The 17,517-nt window shown below is 45.3% G+C and overlaps 1 protein-coding gene across 1 annotated transcript in view; it reads right to left on the bottom strand.

The window, feature by feature from the left end:
• Window positions 1–1,853: 1,853 nt before the first annotated feature.
• Window positions 1,854–17,517, bottom strand: part of LOC137332588 (dedicator of cytokinesis protein 2-like) — a 555,930-nt gene continuing 540,266 nt past the window's right edge. The window contains exons 47-52 of the mRNA XM_067996525.1: window positions 15,561–15,698; window positions 14,073–14,200; window positions 10,496–10,670; window positions 8,235–8,355; window positions 5,891–6,051; window positions 1,854–2,382 (exon numbers count right to left, since the gene is read on the bottom strand). Coding sequence (XP_067852626.1) covers window positions 2,338–2,382; window positions 5,891–6,051; window positions 8,235–8,355; window positions 10,496–10,670; window positions 14,073–14,200; window positions 15,561–15,698 — 768 coding nt within the window. The 3' untranslated portion in view covers window positions 1,854–2,337. The remainder of the gene's footprint in view (window positions 2,383–5,890; window positions 6,052–8,234; window positions 8,356–10,495; window positions 10,671–14,072; window positions 14,201–15,560; window positions 15,699–17,517) is intronic.

Here is a 17,517-nt window from a genome sequence, read left to right on the forward strand (position 1 = left end):
CCCTGGGTGTTGTTTCTTCTCTTTCATACACACTCTCCTTCCCTCTCCACCCGCGCCCATTTACCTCTCTTGCTGCCCTTGTTTTCTGTGTCTGTTGGCTGACTTGTAAGATGAGCTGTGTGAGTCTAACTTCTAAAATGGTTGACTCAGCAGTATGAAAGTTCAGTGCCAAATGTCAGACATTCCAAATTATTACCAGCTAAGTACAATGTGGTTGGGTAAGTTGGTTGCCATGGTATCAGATGTTGTAATGCCCCTGAGTTGTGATCAGGGTCCAAACAGCCAGACACCATTTGGTGAAAAAAGTAGGTAAGGAAACAAAAAAGTTAAAGAGAATTAATAATGCTGTTCAGGGAAGAATGTGAAGAGAAGCAAAGCATGTTAACAGTAGCAGTACTAGATGCAGTGAATTGTGAGGACATGAAAGCAGTTGTCAACCATGGCTCATTGGTAGCACTCTCACCCCCCTGAGTCAGAAGGTCGTGGGTTCAACTCCCAACTTCAGAGAACTGAGCACATAATCTAAGTTGACACTTCAGTGTGGTACTGAGGGAGTGCTGCACTGTCAGAGGTGCTGTCTTTCAGATGAGATGTTAAACTGAGGCCCCATCTACCCTCCTAGGTGGATGTAAAAGATCCCATGGCATTATTTGAAGAAGAGCAGGGGAGTTGTGTCCTGGCCGACATATCTACATCATTAAAACAGATCATCTTGTCATTATGCTGTTTGTGGGACCTTGCTGTGCGCAAATTGGCAGTGCAAGTTTCCTACATTAAACCAGTGACTACACTTCAAGAGTACTTTATTGGCTCTGAAGTGCTTTGGGACGTCCTGAAGTCGCGAAAGGCTCTATATAAATGCAAGTCTTTATTTTCAGATCTAAGCCCATAGCAACACATGAGAAAAGGTCTATTCCGCTAGCTGCTTCCAATAGACAATGTATAACTTGCAAGTTGCTGGAGCCCTTAGTCTTGAGATGCTTCTACACATTAGCAGTGCCTCATTTGGATTTCCTTCCGTTGGCTGCATTCCCCTGTATAAACAAGACCAGGTTTCAGGAGTCAACAGCAACATAGATCCACTATAAAATGTGTGTCTGTGATTGTGCCATCTGGATAAGGGAGCCGGACTCAGTCCCAGCTCCTTGCTCTCTGTGGGTCCCCATTAAAAGTGGTATCACCAGAATGATACCGGGGCTTAGAGGGCTAAATTTTGAGGACTCGTTGCATAAACTAGGCTTGTATTCCCTTGAGTGTAGAAGAATGAGGGGTAATCTAATCGAGGTGTTTAAAATATTAAAAGGATTCGATAGGGTAGATACGGAGAAACTATTTCCTCTGCTGGGGGAATCCAGAACGAGGGGACATAATCTTAAAATTAGAGCTCGGCCATTCAGGACCAAAATCAGGAAGCACTTTTTTACACAAAGGGTACTGGAAATCTGGAACTCTCTCCCCCAAAAGGCTGTGGATGCAGGGGGACAATTGAAATTTTCAAGACTGAGATCTTTGTTAGGCAAGGGTATCAAGGGATATGGAGCAAAGGTGGCAAAATGGAGTTGAGGCATAGATCAACCATGATCTAATTGAATGGCAGAGCAGGCCCGAGGGGCTGAATGGCCTCCTCCTGTTCCTAAGTTCCAGTGTCCCTACGTTCCAGTTTTCTTAAGGTGACCAGCTGCCTGGTCTGACTATTATGTCAGCCTCACGGTGCAAAGATGCTGCTTTCCCAAAACTGGATGCAGCGCGAGGGCAAATTTAAAAAAGCCCCATCAGTCTCCCAAAGCGAGGCCGACGACTTCAAGTAAAAACCCCGAGAGACAAAGATTGCAAAAATGTCACTACACCCTCGATCTGATAGTATCACTTTAATCGGTGCTTAGCAACAAATGGACATTAGCAATTTTTGGACTCAGCTTAGAAATGAAGGTTATGAAACAGCAGCGTGTCCTCACATTGGCCTCAGCCTTCAAAGCCCAGGGCCTGCAGGAATTCCTTGCTTGCAAGTGCGCAACTGAGCCATTCCTGTTGCCGTGTTGCCGTAGCAACACTCGCTACCTTTGGAGGATGAATGCTGCTCGAGAGGCCAAAGTATACCAGAACTGTTCAAAATGATTTATTCTTGAAAATCCCAGTAGACCAGGACCAACGCTACTGAAAACGAGGGTTTTTTTTAATAAGAAAAGGTTTCCACGAGCCGCGAGAATCGTGCACCAACATGGTTTCAAAATGGTTTCTGTTTGCAATGTGATGACCACGGTGGATATCCCACCCCTTCGCCAGCCCTCGGAACCGTGTTCTCCGCACCGACGAGCCACCGTTCGCAGGTTCATGGACTCAGTCCCCAGACTGCTTGTTGTCTTCTGGGTTTTTTGAGTTCAGCTGGATGGGGGGGGGGGGGTGGGGGGGAGTAGAAAAATAGTCTAATGTCAGATTAAGATAAAGTCAAGGACGCAACAGTTTTGATTCCTGATGCCGGCGTTTATACCATCTCCTCAATTGGGGGGATAGATACACAAATCACTAAAAGTAGTGACACAGGCCTGTTTCTGTGCTGTACATTCCGTGTAATTCTATGTCATGAGAAGCCAAAGAGAAGCGCCAAGGCTTTGAGTCTAGGAATTACATAGAAGCTACAGCACAGAACAGGCCATTTGGCCTAACTGGTTTATTCTCCACACAAGTCTCCTCTCACTCTAATTATTTCTTCCCACCCTGTTCCCCCCCCCTCCCCAGTATACCTCAATTCCCTTCTCCTTCGTGTATGCATCAAAATGCCCCTTAAATGCGTCAAGGCTATCTGCTTCAACCATTTTAATTTCTGGGCCTCACCTGCATGGCCCAGGTCAGTCTCCTGCTCGAATCCAGTAGTGATTTCGGATGACAGGAAGCCCCCACGGGGGGACTTTACAGTATAGTCCCTGGTAGTCAGGTAAGTAGTTGGTATTAGTGCTGGGGGGGCATCAGGGGAGGTGGGGGGAGAAGGAAGTCTGTGGAAAGGGAGGCCTAAGGTTTCCTTTTGGAGCACTCTTGCTTATTCCAGCCCACAAGGAAACCAATAAATAAATAAATGTGCTTCCTTTTCTGGGCCTCTCCTGGCCCCGCTCTTGTTTTCTGCCAGTTTGGCCTGTCGGGGAAAACCATGATGACTTCTTTGCGCAGGTCTGGGGTTAAAATTGAAGTCAGGCCCCGATGGTGCTATCGGAGCCGAATCTGCCTATTTAAAGCAGGACCCCACTACCTTCTAATGGATCTCTCGCTCAGAACAACTGGTTCAAATTCCAACCCGCATAAAGGCACAGGCGAGTCGCTGCGGCCATTTCAATTGCCCGTTTCTGCCGGGTGGGTAGGGTTGGCATCAGCCCCGTGGGATGACCCCGCCAGTGTAGCCTGTTCCTGAAGCGCACGGGCCTCGTGCCAGCCGACCGCATGCTGAGTGTGAAATCCCTGGGACTCGCTAAGACTGGAGGCCTGGAAGACCCATGAAAGATGGCCCCTACCCGGTACCCAGTCCGAGCAAGTCCTGGCACAGTCGGGTTGGAAGTGGCTGTGCGAGGCCTGTGGTTCGGGTCCCAGTCATGGCTGTGGGGCAGGTGGAGTGTAAAAGAAGCTCAAAAAAACTGCACAGGTTGCAGGCATCGACTCCAGTGCTGAAATCGCACTAATTAGGAATGAGGATTAAGGAAATCTTGATTTTGCTGTCTCAAGACTGATGCTTTATTCTGTTTAATTCCATTTGCCAATCATCCAATTTTGTTTTTAATCTTCTCGTTGGCTTATCATTTGAATTGGACTTGTTGAAGTTATTTTTCTCGTCTCATTCTGGGTTGTCCTGTGGTGCCCTCACTGTCTACGTGAGTGGGAGAAGTCGTCAACCGAAGTGGGGACATCACGGCTGAGCCTAATCTGGTCCTGGCCCAGTCTCCACACACTGGGTAGCGATCAGGAGCTAGAACCCTGGCTGATTTTCTCACTCTCTCGCTAGATTAAGGGAACTGAGGCCAATTATAGCACCCACTACCACCACAACTGAGATCAGCTAACTCAGCACAGACTAGAGGTTTTTAGTTTTGGGTAATGCACCTCAGGAAGGATATATGGGCCTTAGAGGGGGTGCAGCGCAGATTCACCAGAATGTCCCGGGGCTTTAAGGGTTAAATTATGAGGACAAGTTGCATAAACTTGGCTTGTATTCCCTTGAGTTTAGAAGGCTTAGGGATGATCTAACTGAGGTGTTTAAAATGATAAAGGGATTCAGTAAGGTAGATACAGAAAAACTATTTCCTCTCGTGAGGAAGTCCACAACAAGGGGGCACAATTTTTAGAGGCAGGCCATTTTGGAGTGAAATCAGGAAGCTCTTTTTCTCACACAGAGTAGTGGAAACCTGGAACTCTCTCTCCCAAAAGGCAGTGGATGCTGGGGCTCAATTGGAGCTTTCAAGACAGGGATCAATAGATTTTTGTTAGCTAAGGTTATCAAGGGATATGGAGCAAAGATGGGTAAATGGAGTTGAGGCATAGATCAACCATGATCTAACTGAATGGCAGAGCAGGCTCGAGGGGCTGAATGGCCTAATGTTCCTGTGTTCCTTTGTAAACCAGGATCTTCCTGGGTTCCATGACTCACTATCACACCACGCGGTGCATTTAGACATTAGAGAGACCTCTCTCCGTATTATTGGGACTTGACCCTGCTTAGAGAGACCTCTCTCTCCGTATTATTGGGACTTGACCCTGCTTAGAAAGACCTCTCTCTCCGTATTACTGGGACTTGACCCTGCTTAGAGAGACCTCTCTCCCCATATTATTGGGGCTTGACCCTGCCTAGAGAGACCTCTCTCTCCGTATTATTGGGGCTTGACCCTGCTTAGAGAGATCTCTCTCCCCATATTATTGGGGCTTGACCCTGCTTAGAGAGACCTCTCTCTCCGTATTATTGGGGCTTGACCCTGCTTAGAGAGATCTCTCTCCCCATATTATTGGGGCTTGACCCTGCCTAGAGAGACCTCTCTCTCCGTATTATTGGGGCTTGACCCTGCTTAGAGAGATCTCTCTCCCCATATTATTGGGGCTTGACCCTGCTTAGAGAGACCTCTCTCCCTGTATTATTGGGGCTTGACCCTGCTTAGAGAGACCTCTCTCCCTGTATTATTGGGGCTTGACCCTGCTTAGAGAGACCTCTCTCCCTGTATTATTGGGACTTGACCCTGCTTAGAGAGACCTCTCTCTATTATTAGGACTTGACCCTGCTTAGAGAGACCTCTCTCCCCGTATTATTGGGGCTTGACCCTGCTTAGAGAGACCTCTCTCCATATTATTGGGGCTTGACCCTGCTTAGAAAGACCTCTCTCCGTATTATTGGGGCTTGACCCTGCCTAGAGAGACCTCTCTCCCCGTATTATTGGGGCTTGACCCTGCTTAAAAAGACCTCTCTCCGTATTATTGGGGCTTGACCCTGCTTAGAGAGATCTCTCTCCCCATATTATTGGGGCTTGACCCTGCTTAGAGAGATCTCTCTCCCCATATTATTGGGGCTTGACCCTGCTTAGAGAGACCTCTCTCTGTATTATTGGGGCTTGACCCTGCTTAGAGAGACCTCTCTCCCTGTATTATTGGGACTTGACCCTGCTTAGAGAGACCTCTCTCCCCGTATTATTGGGGCTTGACCCTGCTTAGAGAGACCTCTCTCCCCGTATTATTGGGACTTGACCCTGCTTAGAGAGACCTCTCTCCCCATATTATTGGGACTTGACCCTGCTTAGCTTTCAAGATTGTTCACATTCGGTGATGATATGTTAAGTTAGCTGCTACCAGTCTAAATCCTAAATTGTATGCCATTTGTTAAGGATTGAGTATTCCATGAATTCAGTGCAAAATAACCAAGACTCACCCGGTTCTTAAAGAAGGAAGGTTTTTTACTTTTGGGGGTGCTCTTCTTCTCTCCCTCATTCTCATCAGGGTGGAGCATAAACATTGTCTGACTTAACCTCTTCGTCGCATTCTGGTCAAAGGTTTGTTCTTCGCCTCCATTTGCCACAGCGAAAATCAGAGCTGGAAACAAATTGAAAAATATTGAAGACTTCAGTCCTGGTAAGGGGGAGGTATTCGGAGAAATGTCCTCGGTTCTAAGTAAATCAACAGCTTCTGTGGGGGGCATCGGGGAATACTGGCTACCTGGAGCCTAGCACAGGACTATAACACTGCTGTATGGTAAGTTGCATCTGGTGTCAGCCGTGGCTTTGTGGTAGCACCCTCACCTCTGAGTCAGAATGTCCTGGGTTCAAGTCTCACTCCAGAGATTTGAGCACATAACCTAGGCTGACACTCCAGTGCAGTACTGAGGGAGTGCTGCACTGTTGGACGGTGCTGTCATTTGCTGAGACATTAAACCGAGGCCTTGTCTGTCCTCTCAGGTGGATGTAAACGATCCCATGACAATATTTTGAAGAAGGGCAGAGGAGTTCTCCCCGGTGTCCTGGCCAATATTTATCCCTCAACCAACATCACTACAAAAACAGTTTATCTGGTCATTATCACATTGCTGTTTGTGGGATCTTGCTGTGCGCAAATTGGCTGCCGCGTTTCCCTACATTACAACAGTGATTACACTTCAAAAGTATTCCCTGGCTGTAAAGTGCTTTGGGAAGTCTTGAGGTCGTGAAAGGTGCTATATAAATGCAAGTTCTTTCCTTTTACATCAGCTGGTACTTTTGAGAAGAGATGGGGAGGACAAAAACTGTTCTGTTCACTGTGCATCCATGGAGATTTCCTCCATTCTATGTCTTTAATGAAATCACTCTTTGAGCGCGTGTGTAGGATTTTAATGAAAAGTGCAAACAGATGAAGCCTTCAAGCATTGTGGACCTACACTTTCGAACTCCCTCCCTAACCCCCACCTCCCCGCCACTTCTCTTCCCTCCTTGAAAAGCCTCCTCAACACTGATCTCTTCAATGTCCTAACTCTTCCATCGCTCAGTGGGCCGAACTACAGCCCCCAGGAAAGAGCGAGGTGGACCTTTTTAAGGGGAGTAGGACTGCCACCTGCGGCTGCAGATCATGGGTTGCCTCTCTGGATGATTTTCAATGAACCAGTTTGGGCCTTCCTTACATTAAAGACGGTAAACAAATTTAGCTTTGAACAATTTTCCTCTCATAATGTGGAGCAGGAGCTCGTGCCCAGCGTTAATGGTTTCCATAAATCGCAGACATCCCGCAGCTAATTTGTAAATTTTGGTGTCACAATTCACTGGGGGATTGACTCTCTAAATAACACAATCCACTGCTGAAAAGCACAGCGAATCAGTTCCTAAAATGCGTTGCTGTTTCTGACTGATATCGGTGCTACATTGACTTGATCCCTTTCTTTTCCCCCCTCAATTTCCTCCTCTCCTCTCCTGAAGGCGTTGACTACCAGTGGTCTTCATAAGCCTCTCCCAAGTGGCCATTCATTAAGTGCGAGCGAATGTGAGCAGGATATTCGAACACATGTGGTGCGCCAGTTCGCACCCAACATCCACAGACATGCACTTTCCTGCACGAATCATTGAATGGCAATCTACACAGAGAATCCTGGTTGATATTCTCTCCTCACCCACCCCTGCCCACCCGTCTCTAGTCCAGGAGTTCTGATTCTAGCCCCCGCTATATTGCCTTGGTGAAGATCAGCCAACTCAGCACGGGCCAGGAATTGAACCTGGAATATTCTGGTCTGCATTGTTTAAATCTACGATCAATTGTTTGTTCTACTAAGTATTAAACAACACATTATTTGACAGCATTTAAATTTGGATAAAGATTTTGTGGGTGGAGTTGATGAGTGACTCAGTTGACTGGAGCTCCTTGCTTAAAATGCAATTGGTCTTGGATCAACTAGTGGAATTAACTGGGATACAGTATATGAGTAATTTGAGACATGCCATATGGTTAGTTAACATGCTTGGGAGGAACAGGTGACTTTGGGCCTATGGTTCCCAAAGCTCTCCATCACTGGGGTTTTCCTCATATCATGTCTGGGTCTGTTGTAGACTCATTGATAGAGATCAATTGTTATGATTAGTCAACAACTCGATTATCATTGTATCCTGCAACTACCAGGATGGAAGGAGACCTTGATGGACCTTGGTCTTTTTTCATCAAGCAATTGCTATGTTCCTAACTGGAGAGAATGTAGTTGAGATGAGATGTGATGATTTTTTTTACACTTGTGCCGATCCCATGGTTTCTCCGCACAGTACCTGGGATTGTCGGCATGGACCTGCTGGCAAAGCTCATCTGCTTGAGTAACGATGAAGCCGGGCGCTTCTCAACGTGGTCCGAGAGGTTGGTATCACTCCGAAACTCCTGCTTCCTCGACAGCTGAAAATGACAAAAAAACTCATGAGGTAAGCTTGGGATCATGGTGGGGGTTGTGAGTATAGTCTTCACTGAAGTAAGGAATTTGGTCGTGGCGAAAGAAACACTTGTATTTCAGACAGTCAGTGTCAACCTCAAGCCCACCCACATCAGGAACAGTGCAGTTAGATACAGAATAAAGCACCTTCTACACTGTCCCATCAAACACTAACACTCCCAGGTCAGGTACAGCATGGATAGACACAGAGTAAAGCTCCCTCTACACTGTCCCATCAAACACTCCGAGGGCAGGTACAGCACGGGACAGACACAGAGTAAAGTTCCCTCTACACTGTCCCATCAAACACTCCCAGGGCAGGTACAGCACGGGTTAGATACAGAGTAAAGTTCCCTCTACACTGTCCCATCAAACACTCCCAGGGCAGGTACAGCACGGGTTAGATACAGAGTAAAGTTCCCTCTACACTTTACTAACAAGGTGCTCCAACCACAACCTCAGAAAAGTGCCCCCTATTACACCAGTGTGGTATTTCTTCACATCCCACACCAACCAATCTTTGAGTGAGATTGTCAAGTCGTGTTGAATTGCGAAGCAGGTTTTTGAGCTGTGGGCCCAACTTCTAATAGGAACTGGTTGAGACCACTGCAAACTCAGCTGTGTTTTTAAACATTGCTAGTATTTTTGCTTTAATTTAGACTTTTGTCACATGTTGCCAAAAGAGAAACTTGAAGATATCAAAGAGAATGTGAGGCTGGAGAATTCAGATCACATTGAGCTGTCACTTGGGCTTTAGTTCTGCCACTGATGACCTATAAATTATATCTTTACTGTTCAACTCCATCTGTGATTAGATACAACACAAATCTCTTCAAGCCGACATTTGTTTCTAACAGAGAAGTGATGGTTCAAAGATATGATTGGTGTGGACCTCCTTTGAGGTCGTCCGTTACATTGCTTCAGGGTTTGAGCAGTATACGTGGGATGAGTGCAAGCTCAGCTGAGGGAGAGTGTCGATTCAGCAGGGAAAGTGTGGATGTGGTCTTGGGGGTTCGGGGTTGGAGATAATCAGCAGCCATCTTGGGTTGCTATCCACTGGCGTGTGGACTGTTATGGTCCGGCTTTTTAGTGAAATGTGCGGCACATTCATGGACGTCAACTGGACTCCATTTTAAAAAATGTAAATGGAGTCCATTTTGTCCACTTACTTCTGTGTCTCATAAAGGCGTGGAAGTGTTAGTTGTCAAGGATTTCAATAAATCCTAGTCATTACCTTTGGAATGATGTGGAGATGCCAGTGATGGACTGGGGTTGACAAATGTAAGGAATCTTACAACACCAGGTTATAGTCCAACTGTTTTATTTGAAAATCACAAGCTTTCGGAGGCTTTCTCCTTCGTCAGGTGAGCAAGCTTGTGATTTTCAAATAAAACAGTTGGACTATAACCTGGTGTTGTAAAATTACCTTTGGAAGTGAGTGACAAGGGCTCATCAGTTTACGAAGAGAGAGGAGAGGTCAGGAGAAGTGCTTTTACATGGAGAGTTGTTGGAGCAGGGAATGCTTTGCCACAGGAAGTGGTTGCAGCAGAGACCATTGCATCTTCCAAGGGAAAAGCGGATAACATTTGAAGCAGAGGAAGATACAGGGCTATGGGAAGAGAACATTGGGACAGGAGGAGGCCATTCAACTCCTCGAGCCTGCTCCGCCATTCAATTAGATCATTGCTGATCGGTACCTCAACTCCATTTACCCGCCTTTGCTCCATATCCCTTAATACCCTAACCTAACAAAAGTCTATCAATCTCAGTTTTGACATTTTCAGTAGACCCCCAGCCTCAACAGTTTTTTGGGGGAGAGAGTTCCCCCAAAACTCTCTCCCCCAACCCTTTGTGTGAAGACGTGTGAAGATTTCCACTCTCCTTTGTGTGAGAGCAGGGCAGTGGGATTAGTCTTGGAATGCTCTAGCAAAGAGATAGCACAATACACGATGGGCCGAATGGCTACCTTCTGTGTTGTTGACTTCAATGGTTCTATGATGCCACTGTCCAGCTTAGAACCTGGTAAAACTGTATGGCTGTCGACGGGCTAGTTTTTCTTTGCTGGGCTGTGTTTCCTCAGTAACGCCAGCTTCATGTGCTGCTTACCCGTTTAGACTCTGTCGACTCTGCTTTGCTGTCCGCAAACACCACACTGCTCCTCTTCTGCCTCTTTCTCTCCCTCCTTAATTTGATCTCTCCTTCCTCCTTGACGGCCCGATCTGGTGCCTTTTCTTCAAGCTTGGGGATTGGTGTCTTTGGTCTAGGGCTGTCTGGAATCACACTGTTGAAGTGACACAAGGAACACTTGTGTGAGGTAAACGTTAAACTTATTCGTTTGATTTTAAAAAGCAGTAAAATCATTTCATCTGTATTCTGGGACATTGTGGTTAATCAACTGGATTAAAAGTCTAATAGCCATAATACGCCAGGACAATGTCTTTTCTAGCCCAAGGCGAGATCGACTAAAACTCGTGAAAGGGAAGTTGAAGACACATCATGGAAGAATTTTTTTCATAGAATTACATAGAATGTACAGCACAGAAACAGGCCATTCGGCCCCATGCCGGAGTTTATGTTTCACACGAGACCCCTCTCACCCCTCTTCATCTAACCCTATCAACATATCCTTCTATTCCTTTCTCCCTCATGTGTTTATCTAGCTTCCCTTTAAATGTATCTATGTTAGTCGTCACAACTACTCGTTGTGGTAGCGAGTTCCACATTCTAACCATTCTCTGGGTAAAGAAGTTTCACCTGAATTCCCTATTGGATTTATTAGTGACTATCTTATATTTATGACCCCTAGTTCTGGTCTCCCCAGCAAGTGGAAACATCTTCTCTACGTCTATCAGGTCACCCCTCAGTCTTCTCTTTTCTAGAGAACACAGCCCCAGCTTGTTCAATCTTTCCTGGTAGGTATAACCCCTCAGTTCTGGTATCATCCTTGTAAATCTTTTTTGTACCTTCTCCAGAGTCTCTATATCCTTTGTGTAAAACGGAGACCAGAACTGTTCACGGTACTCCAAGTGTGGTCTAACCAAGGTTCTGTACAAGTTTAACATAACTTCACTGCTTTTCAATTCTATCCCTCTAGAAATGAGCCCCAGTGTTTTGTTTGCTTTTTTTCTGGCCTTATTAACCTGCGTCATTACTTTTAGTGATTTGTGTATCTGTACCTCCAGATCTCTCTGCTCCACTACCCCATTTAGACTCTTATTTTCTAAGGAGTATGTGGCCTCCTTATTCTTCTTACCAAAATGTACTACCTCACACTTATCTATGTTGAAATTCATTTGCCAATTACATGCCCATTCTGCAAGTTTATTAATGTCTTCCTGTATTTTATTGCAATTCTCCTCAGTATTAATTATACCCCTCAGTTTGGTGTCATCCGCAAATTTTGAAATTGTACTTCCAATTCCCAAATCCAAATCGTTTATATAAATGGTGAACAATAGTGGTCCCAGCACCGATCCTTGTGGAACACCACTTCCCACCTTTTGCCAATTTGAGTAACTACCTTTAGCCCTTACTCTTTGGATCAAAAAAGGATAGAACAGGGTACTTTCTAAATGGTAAAAAGTTAAAAACAGTGGCTGTCCAAAGGGACTTAGGGGTTCAGGTACATAGATCATTGAAGTGTCATGAACAGGTGCAGGAAATAATCAAGAAGGCTAATGGAATGCTGGCCTTTATATCTAGAGGACTAGAGTACAAGGGGGCAGAAGTTATGCTGCAGCTATACAAAACCCTGGTTAGACCGCACCTGGAGTACTGTGAGCAGTTCTGGGCACCGCACCTTCGGAAGGACATATTGGCCTTGGAAGGAGTGCAGCATAGGTTTACTAGAATGATACCCGGACTTCAAGGGTTAAGTTACGAGGAGAGATTACACAAATTGGGGTTGTATTCTCTGGAGTTTCGAAGGTTAAGGGGTGATCTGATCGAAGTTTATAAGATATTAAACGGATAGAGAGAAACTATTTCCGCTGGTTGGGGATTTTAGAAGTAGGCGGCACAGTCTAAAAATTAGAGCCAGACCTTTCAGGAGCGAGATTAGGAAACATTTCTACACACAAAGGGTGGTAGAAGTTTGGAACTCTCTTCCGCAAACGGCAATTGATACTAGCTCAATTGCTAAATTTAAATCTGAGATAGATAGCTTTTTGGCAACCAAAAGGATTAAGGGATATGGGCCAAAGGCAGGTATATGGAGTTAGATCACAGATCAGCCATGATCTTATCAAATGGCGGAGCAGGCACGAGGGGCTGAATGGCCTACTCCTGTTCCTATGTTCCTATGTTTCCTACGTTTCCTATTTTGTAGCCAGCTTGCTATCAATTCTGCCAATTGTCTCCTCACTCCACATGCTCTGGCCTTAGTCATGAGTCGTCTATGCAGTACCTTATCAAAGGCCTTTTGGAATCCAAATATATTACATCTACTGCAGAAACAGCAATTGAGACCTGGATTAATCTTCTAAGTAGGGTAATGGAGACACCAACCTTAGAGTCACAGACAAGTTATTTAGGTGATATGGTGGGGAGAAATCTAAATATTTTGTTCCAAATGTATGGGTTAAGACGTCTCCCTCATTGTATCTACCTTGTGAACAATCATAGAAGAATAGAATCATAGAAGTTTACAACATGGAAACAGGCCCTTCGGCCCAACATGTCCATGTCGCCCAGTTTATACCACTAAGCTAGTCCCAACTGCCTGCACTTGGCCCATATCCTTCTATACCCATCTTACCCATGTAACTGTCCAAATGCTTTTTAAAAGACAAAATTGTACCCGCCTCTACTACTGCCTCTGGCAGCTCGTTCCAGACACTCACCACCCTTTGAGTGAAAAAATTGCCCCTCTGGACCCTTTTGTATCTCTCCCCTCTCACCTTAAATCTATGCCCCCTCGTTATAGACTCCCCTACCTTTGGGAAAAGATTGGCTGCCCCATTTCCCTACATTACAACAGTGAATACAATTGGTTGTAAAGCGCTTTGGGATATCCTGAGGTTATGAAAGGCGCTATATAGATACAAGTTCTTTCTTTATTTACATGGCAAACCATGACTGGAGTGTCTTAGCGGGCAGTGACTCCCAGTAATTCAGTAATTTTCAGCTGACCAGATCTTTATGTTGACTTTGGAGTGTTACCCAATAAATGGGCCTGTAGCTTTAGAACAAACCTATCTTGTTTTCATTCAATGTCTATTAAGATATGGTTCCTGTGGATATTTTTAAATATTTTGATGTTAATTGTTAAGTGACTATTCTTCCTTTGTGAGGCTGGATGGTGAATATATGCAGGCTATTTATCTTTTGGAGGCATCACCACTGATCTCAATCCTGCTTTAACCAAATGACTCCCCCCCCCCCTCGACCCCACCCACACACTTTCAAGATTCAAGAAAGGTCACTATAAAGAGATCAGAGACCTGGACGATTTCCCCGCCGATCCTCCCCTCCCCCATTCCCCCCTTCCTCCCCCCTCCTCAGTACAGGTTCAGTCACTTACTACAATCATATTAGATTTGGTTCCCAGAATGTTTGTTTCACACAAGATGCAAAGATCTCGACTGCTCCTGGGGATAAATGATAAAGTACTTTGCTGCCTATCAATGATGATTAATAACTATGGATTCAACCATCGGCAGTGAAGTCGCTGTTTGTGCCTCACCTGTCAGCAGTCACTTTGGTTGGCGTGCTGCATTCGGTGTTGATGGAAGTAAGGGAGATCATGGACACCTGCCGGTAGGATCTCAGCATGGACCTTGGCCGGCTTGCCCGTTTGTCATCAAAATCTGGCTGTAAGACAAATTCAGGAAAGAATGTAGGCATGTGAAATTCAGGAATGTGTTATATGTCAGTCTTGGCTCAGTTGGTGGCATTGTTGCCTCTGAGTCAGAAGGTTGTAGGCCCAAGTCCCATTCCAGGGACCCGTCAGGTAGATGTAAAAGGTCCCACAGCACTATTTCAAAGAACAGCAGGGGAGTGCTCCCTGGTGTCCTGGCCAATATTTATCCTTCAACCAAACTCACTAAAACAGATTACCTGGTCACTATCACATTGCTGTTTGTGGGACCTTGCTGTTCACAAATTGGCTGCCCCATTTCCCTACATTACAACAGTGACTACAATTGGTTGTAAAGCGCTTTGGGATATCCTGAGGTTATGAAAGGCGCTATATAGATACAAGTTCTTTCTTTATTTACATGGCAAACCATGACTGGAGTGTCTTAGCGGGCAGTGACTCCCAGTAATTCAGTAATTTTCAGCTGACCAGATCTTTATGTTGACTTTGGAGTGTTACCATTGGCGTTGGAGGTTGGATCTCCCGTTGATGCCACCATTTGTATTTGTGTGGCTTTGCTTCACGTGATACTTACAGTGTTAGCTGATGGGAAGAGGGGGTTTTTACTGATAAACACTATCCTTCAATCTTTTCAGTGCTATGCTGAGGGAGTGCTGCACTGTTGGAAATGTCGACTTTCCAATGAGACTGAAACCAAGTCCTTATTCAGGTGGATGTTAAAGATCCCATGCCACTAGTCAATGAATAGCAAGAAGTTCTGGTGTCCTGGACAACATTCATCCCTCAACCAATACCACCAAAAAAAAAACATTAACTATTTATTCATCCCATGTTGATTTGTGGAATCTTACTGTGTGCAATTTGGTTACATTCATGAGAAATTCTTTTCCCTGCAATTTTAAAAAAGTCTTTAGCCCATTAAAATCCCACTGTGCGATGAATGGGTTAAGGCATTTGTTAAAATAATGGGCAGAGGAATTCCACACAAGCATGCTGACACGTTCATTACTAATATCAAGAACGCTCCACTTACATCTTCAAAAATAGCAGAACCAAACAAGATGGTGGCAGGTTTGTGGCCTGTTGAACCATGTCCTCATTTGGTTAATAACTAAAAAGTATTCAAAGCTTGTTGTTATGAAACTGTGGCCAGTAATGGGTCACCCTTTTCAGGAGAGGAAGGGAGAAAACCTCTGGGGTCAGGGAGGGGGGGCAACTGCACCGATGCTACCCCCTCCCATCCAGTGTGGGCTAAGAATCACAAAATTCAGCAAAGAGGAAAGGCCAGGGGGTCACTCATTTCCTCTCCTTTAGCAGAAGGGAACCAAAGTACTTTGAATCTAGTCCACTTACCAGCTCCCTTGTTCCATACTCCTTCTCTACTTTGATTTTTAACTGTTTGAAACATTCCTCCATCCGGTCGTGGAATGGCCGAAGATCATCCAACACCCTTTTCCCATGAAGTTTTATTCCTGCTCCGAGCAGCGGGAGCTTGAGAAAAGAAGGAGGAGAAAATTCTCAGCACATTGGTACTCAAAATACAGCATGAGAAACATTTACAGCTTGCCCCCCCACCCATCCTTTTGCCTGGCGGTGGGATTTTAAATGAGCTGAGGGTCTCCTTGATGAAGGGGGCCTGGGAATGCTATCAGGTGGCAGGCTCTATGCAGCGAGTGAACGGCCAATTGAAGCAGAAGTATTGATCCTATAGTTTACTTTTATTTAACTTAGGATATGGGTGATACTGACAAGGCCACATTTATTGACCATCCCTTGTTGCCCTGAGGCAGTGACCTTCACAGTAGTGATTGTTTGTCCCTAGTTGTCCTGAGACAGTGACCTTCATCATAGCGATTGTTAGACCATCCCTAGTTGCCCTGAGACAGTGGCCTTCATTGTAGCAATTGCTTGACCATCCCTAGGTATTCTGAGATGATGGCCTACAACATTGATTGTTTTTACAACTAGGTGGCTTGCAAGGCCACTTCTGAAGGCATTAAGTCAACCACATAGTGTGGGACTGAAATCAAGTGTGGGTCAGGCCAGGTAGAGCATTCGTGAACCAGTGGGGTTTTTATGACAATCTGACAGCTTTCATGGACATTCATTTTCCCTCTGACCTCAAGCCACAAATTACCATAGTTTCACAACTTGTCTTGGTGGGATTTGAACTCAATGCCCATGTGGGGCTAGTCCAGCACCGTAACCACTAGGCTACCGCACCGTGCAGAAAAGCTTGGCAACAGTTCTCAGTGCCACGATTGAAATCTGGGGCTCACTGTGTTGGGAATCACGGGTGCAGGGCCATGTCCCATCAATCCATAGTGCGGCATGTAGCCTTCGAGCAAGACATTAGTTAGGATCGTGTCTGAATGGCACTGAGTAACTGCTTTAAACCAACTGACAAAAACATAGGAGTTGCTTTTTATCCTCAAGGGTAAAATGGCGAATTACAGTCACCGGCTGCCACCTAGTTGATAGGAATGGTTACTGCAGTATATTGGAAGGGGAATGGTTCGGGTTGCCAACTCTGAGTGGACCTATTCCTGGAGGTTTCATTGCTTGACCTCCCACCTCCATCAGCCCTGCCCAGTCAAACAGCCTTTCTTTCGTCACCTCCAATATTTTTATAACTAATAAAAAAAAAGTATCCAAAGAAAATGAAAAAAACCCACCATTTTTTAATGCTGCTGTGATTTTTCTCCTGGGTCACTTACAGCAGTGTCCAGGAGATTAATCTTTAGTGGGGTTTTTTTCATTTGTTCTTTGAACACTTTTGTTTATTAGTTATAAAAATATTGGAGTTGGGGAAAAACGGACTGTTTGACTGGCTGGGCCAGTAATGAAACCTCGAGGAATACGTCCGACCAGAGTTAGCGACCCTAAGTTGCCCGCTTATGCCCTGTTTGTATTGAGTTGGTTGACGATTCAATTCCGAATCACCCAAACTGATTCACGTGATTTGCTTTAATTTTAGCATCTGCAAATCTTTACCCACGATACCCATCAGTACCACCCATGCGGGAATGGGGCTACTGGAATTCTACACTGATAATGAGGGTAATGGTGTCATTACATCGAGGGGCTTTGCAAAGAGTCATTGATGAACCAATGTGAGAACACAGTTGAGAAAATAATTGCACATGAAAAGGATGAGAATGTAAACTAGTGCAAAGCACTGGTCGGCAATTCCACTGGAGCAGGTGAGCCGACAGTTTGACAGCTAATACCTTACTGATGGAAGTTTGCAAAAATCAGCTCCAATATGCAGTTTGTTGGCATCTCTGTTTTGATTGGACACTGGTTTACA

Source organism: Heptranchias perlo, chromosome 14 (genome assembly GCF_035084215.1).
Source record: "Heptranchias perlo isolate sHepPer1 chromosome 14, sHepPer1.hap1, whole genome shotgun sequence".
Classification (NCBI taxonomy): domain Eukaryota; kingdom Metazoa; phylum Chordata; class Chondrichthyes; order Hexanchiformes; family Hexanchidae; genus Heptranchias; species Heptranchias perlo.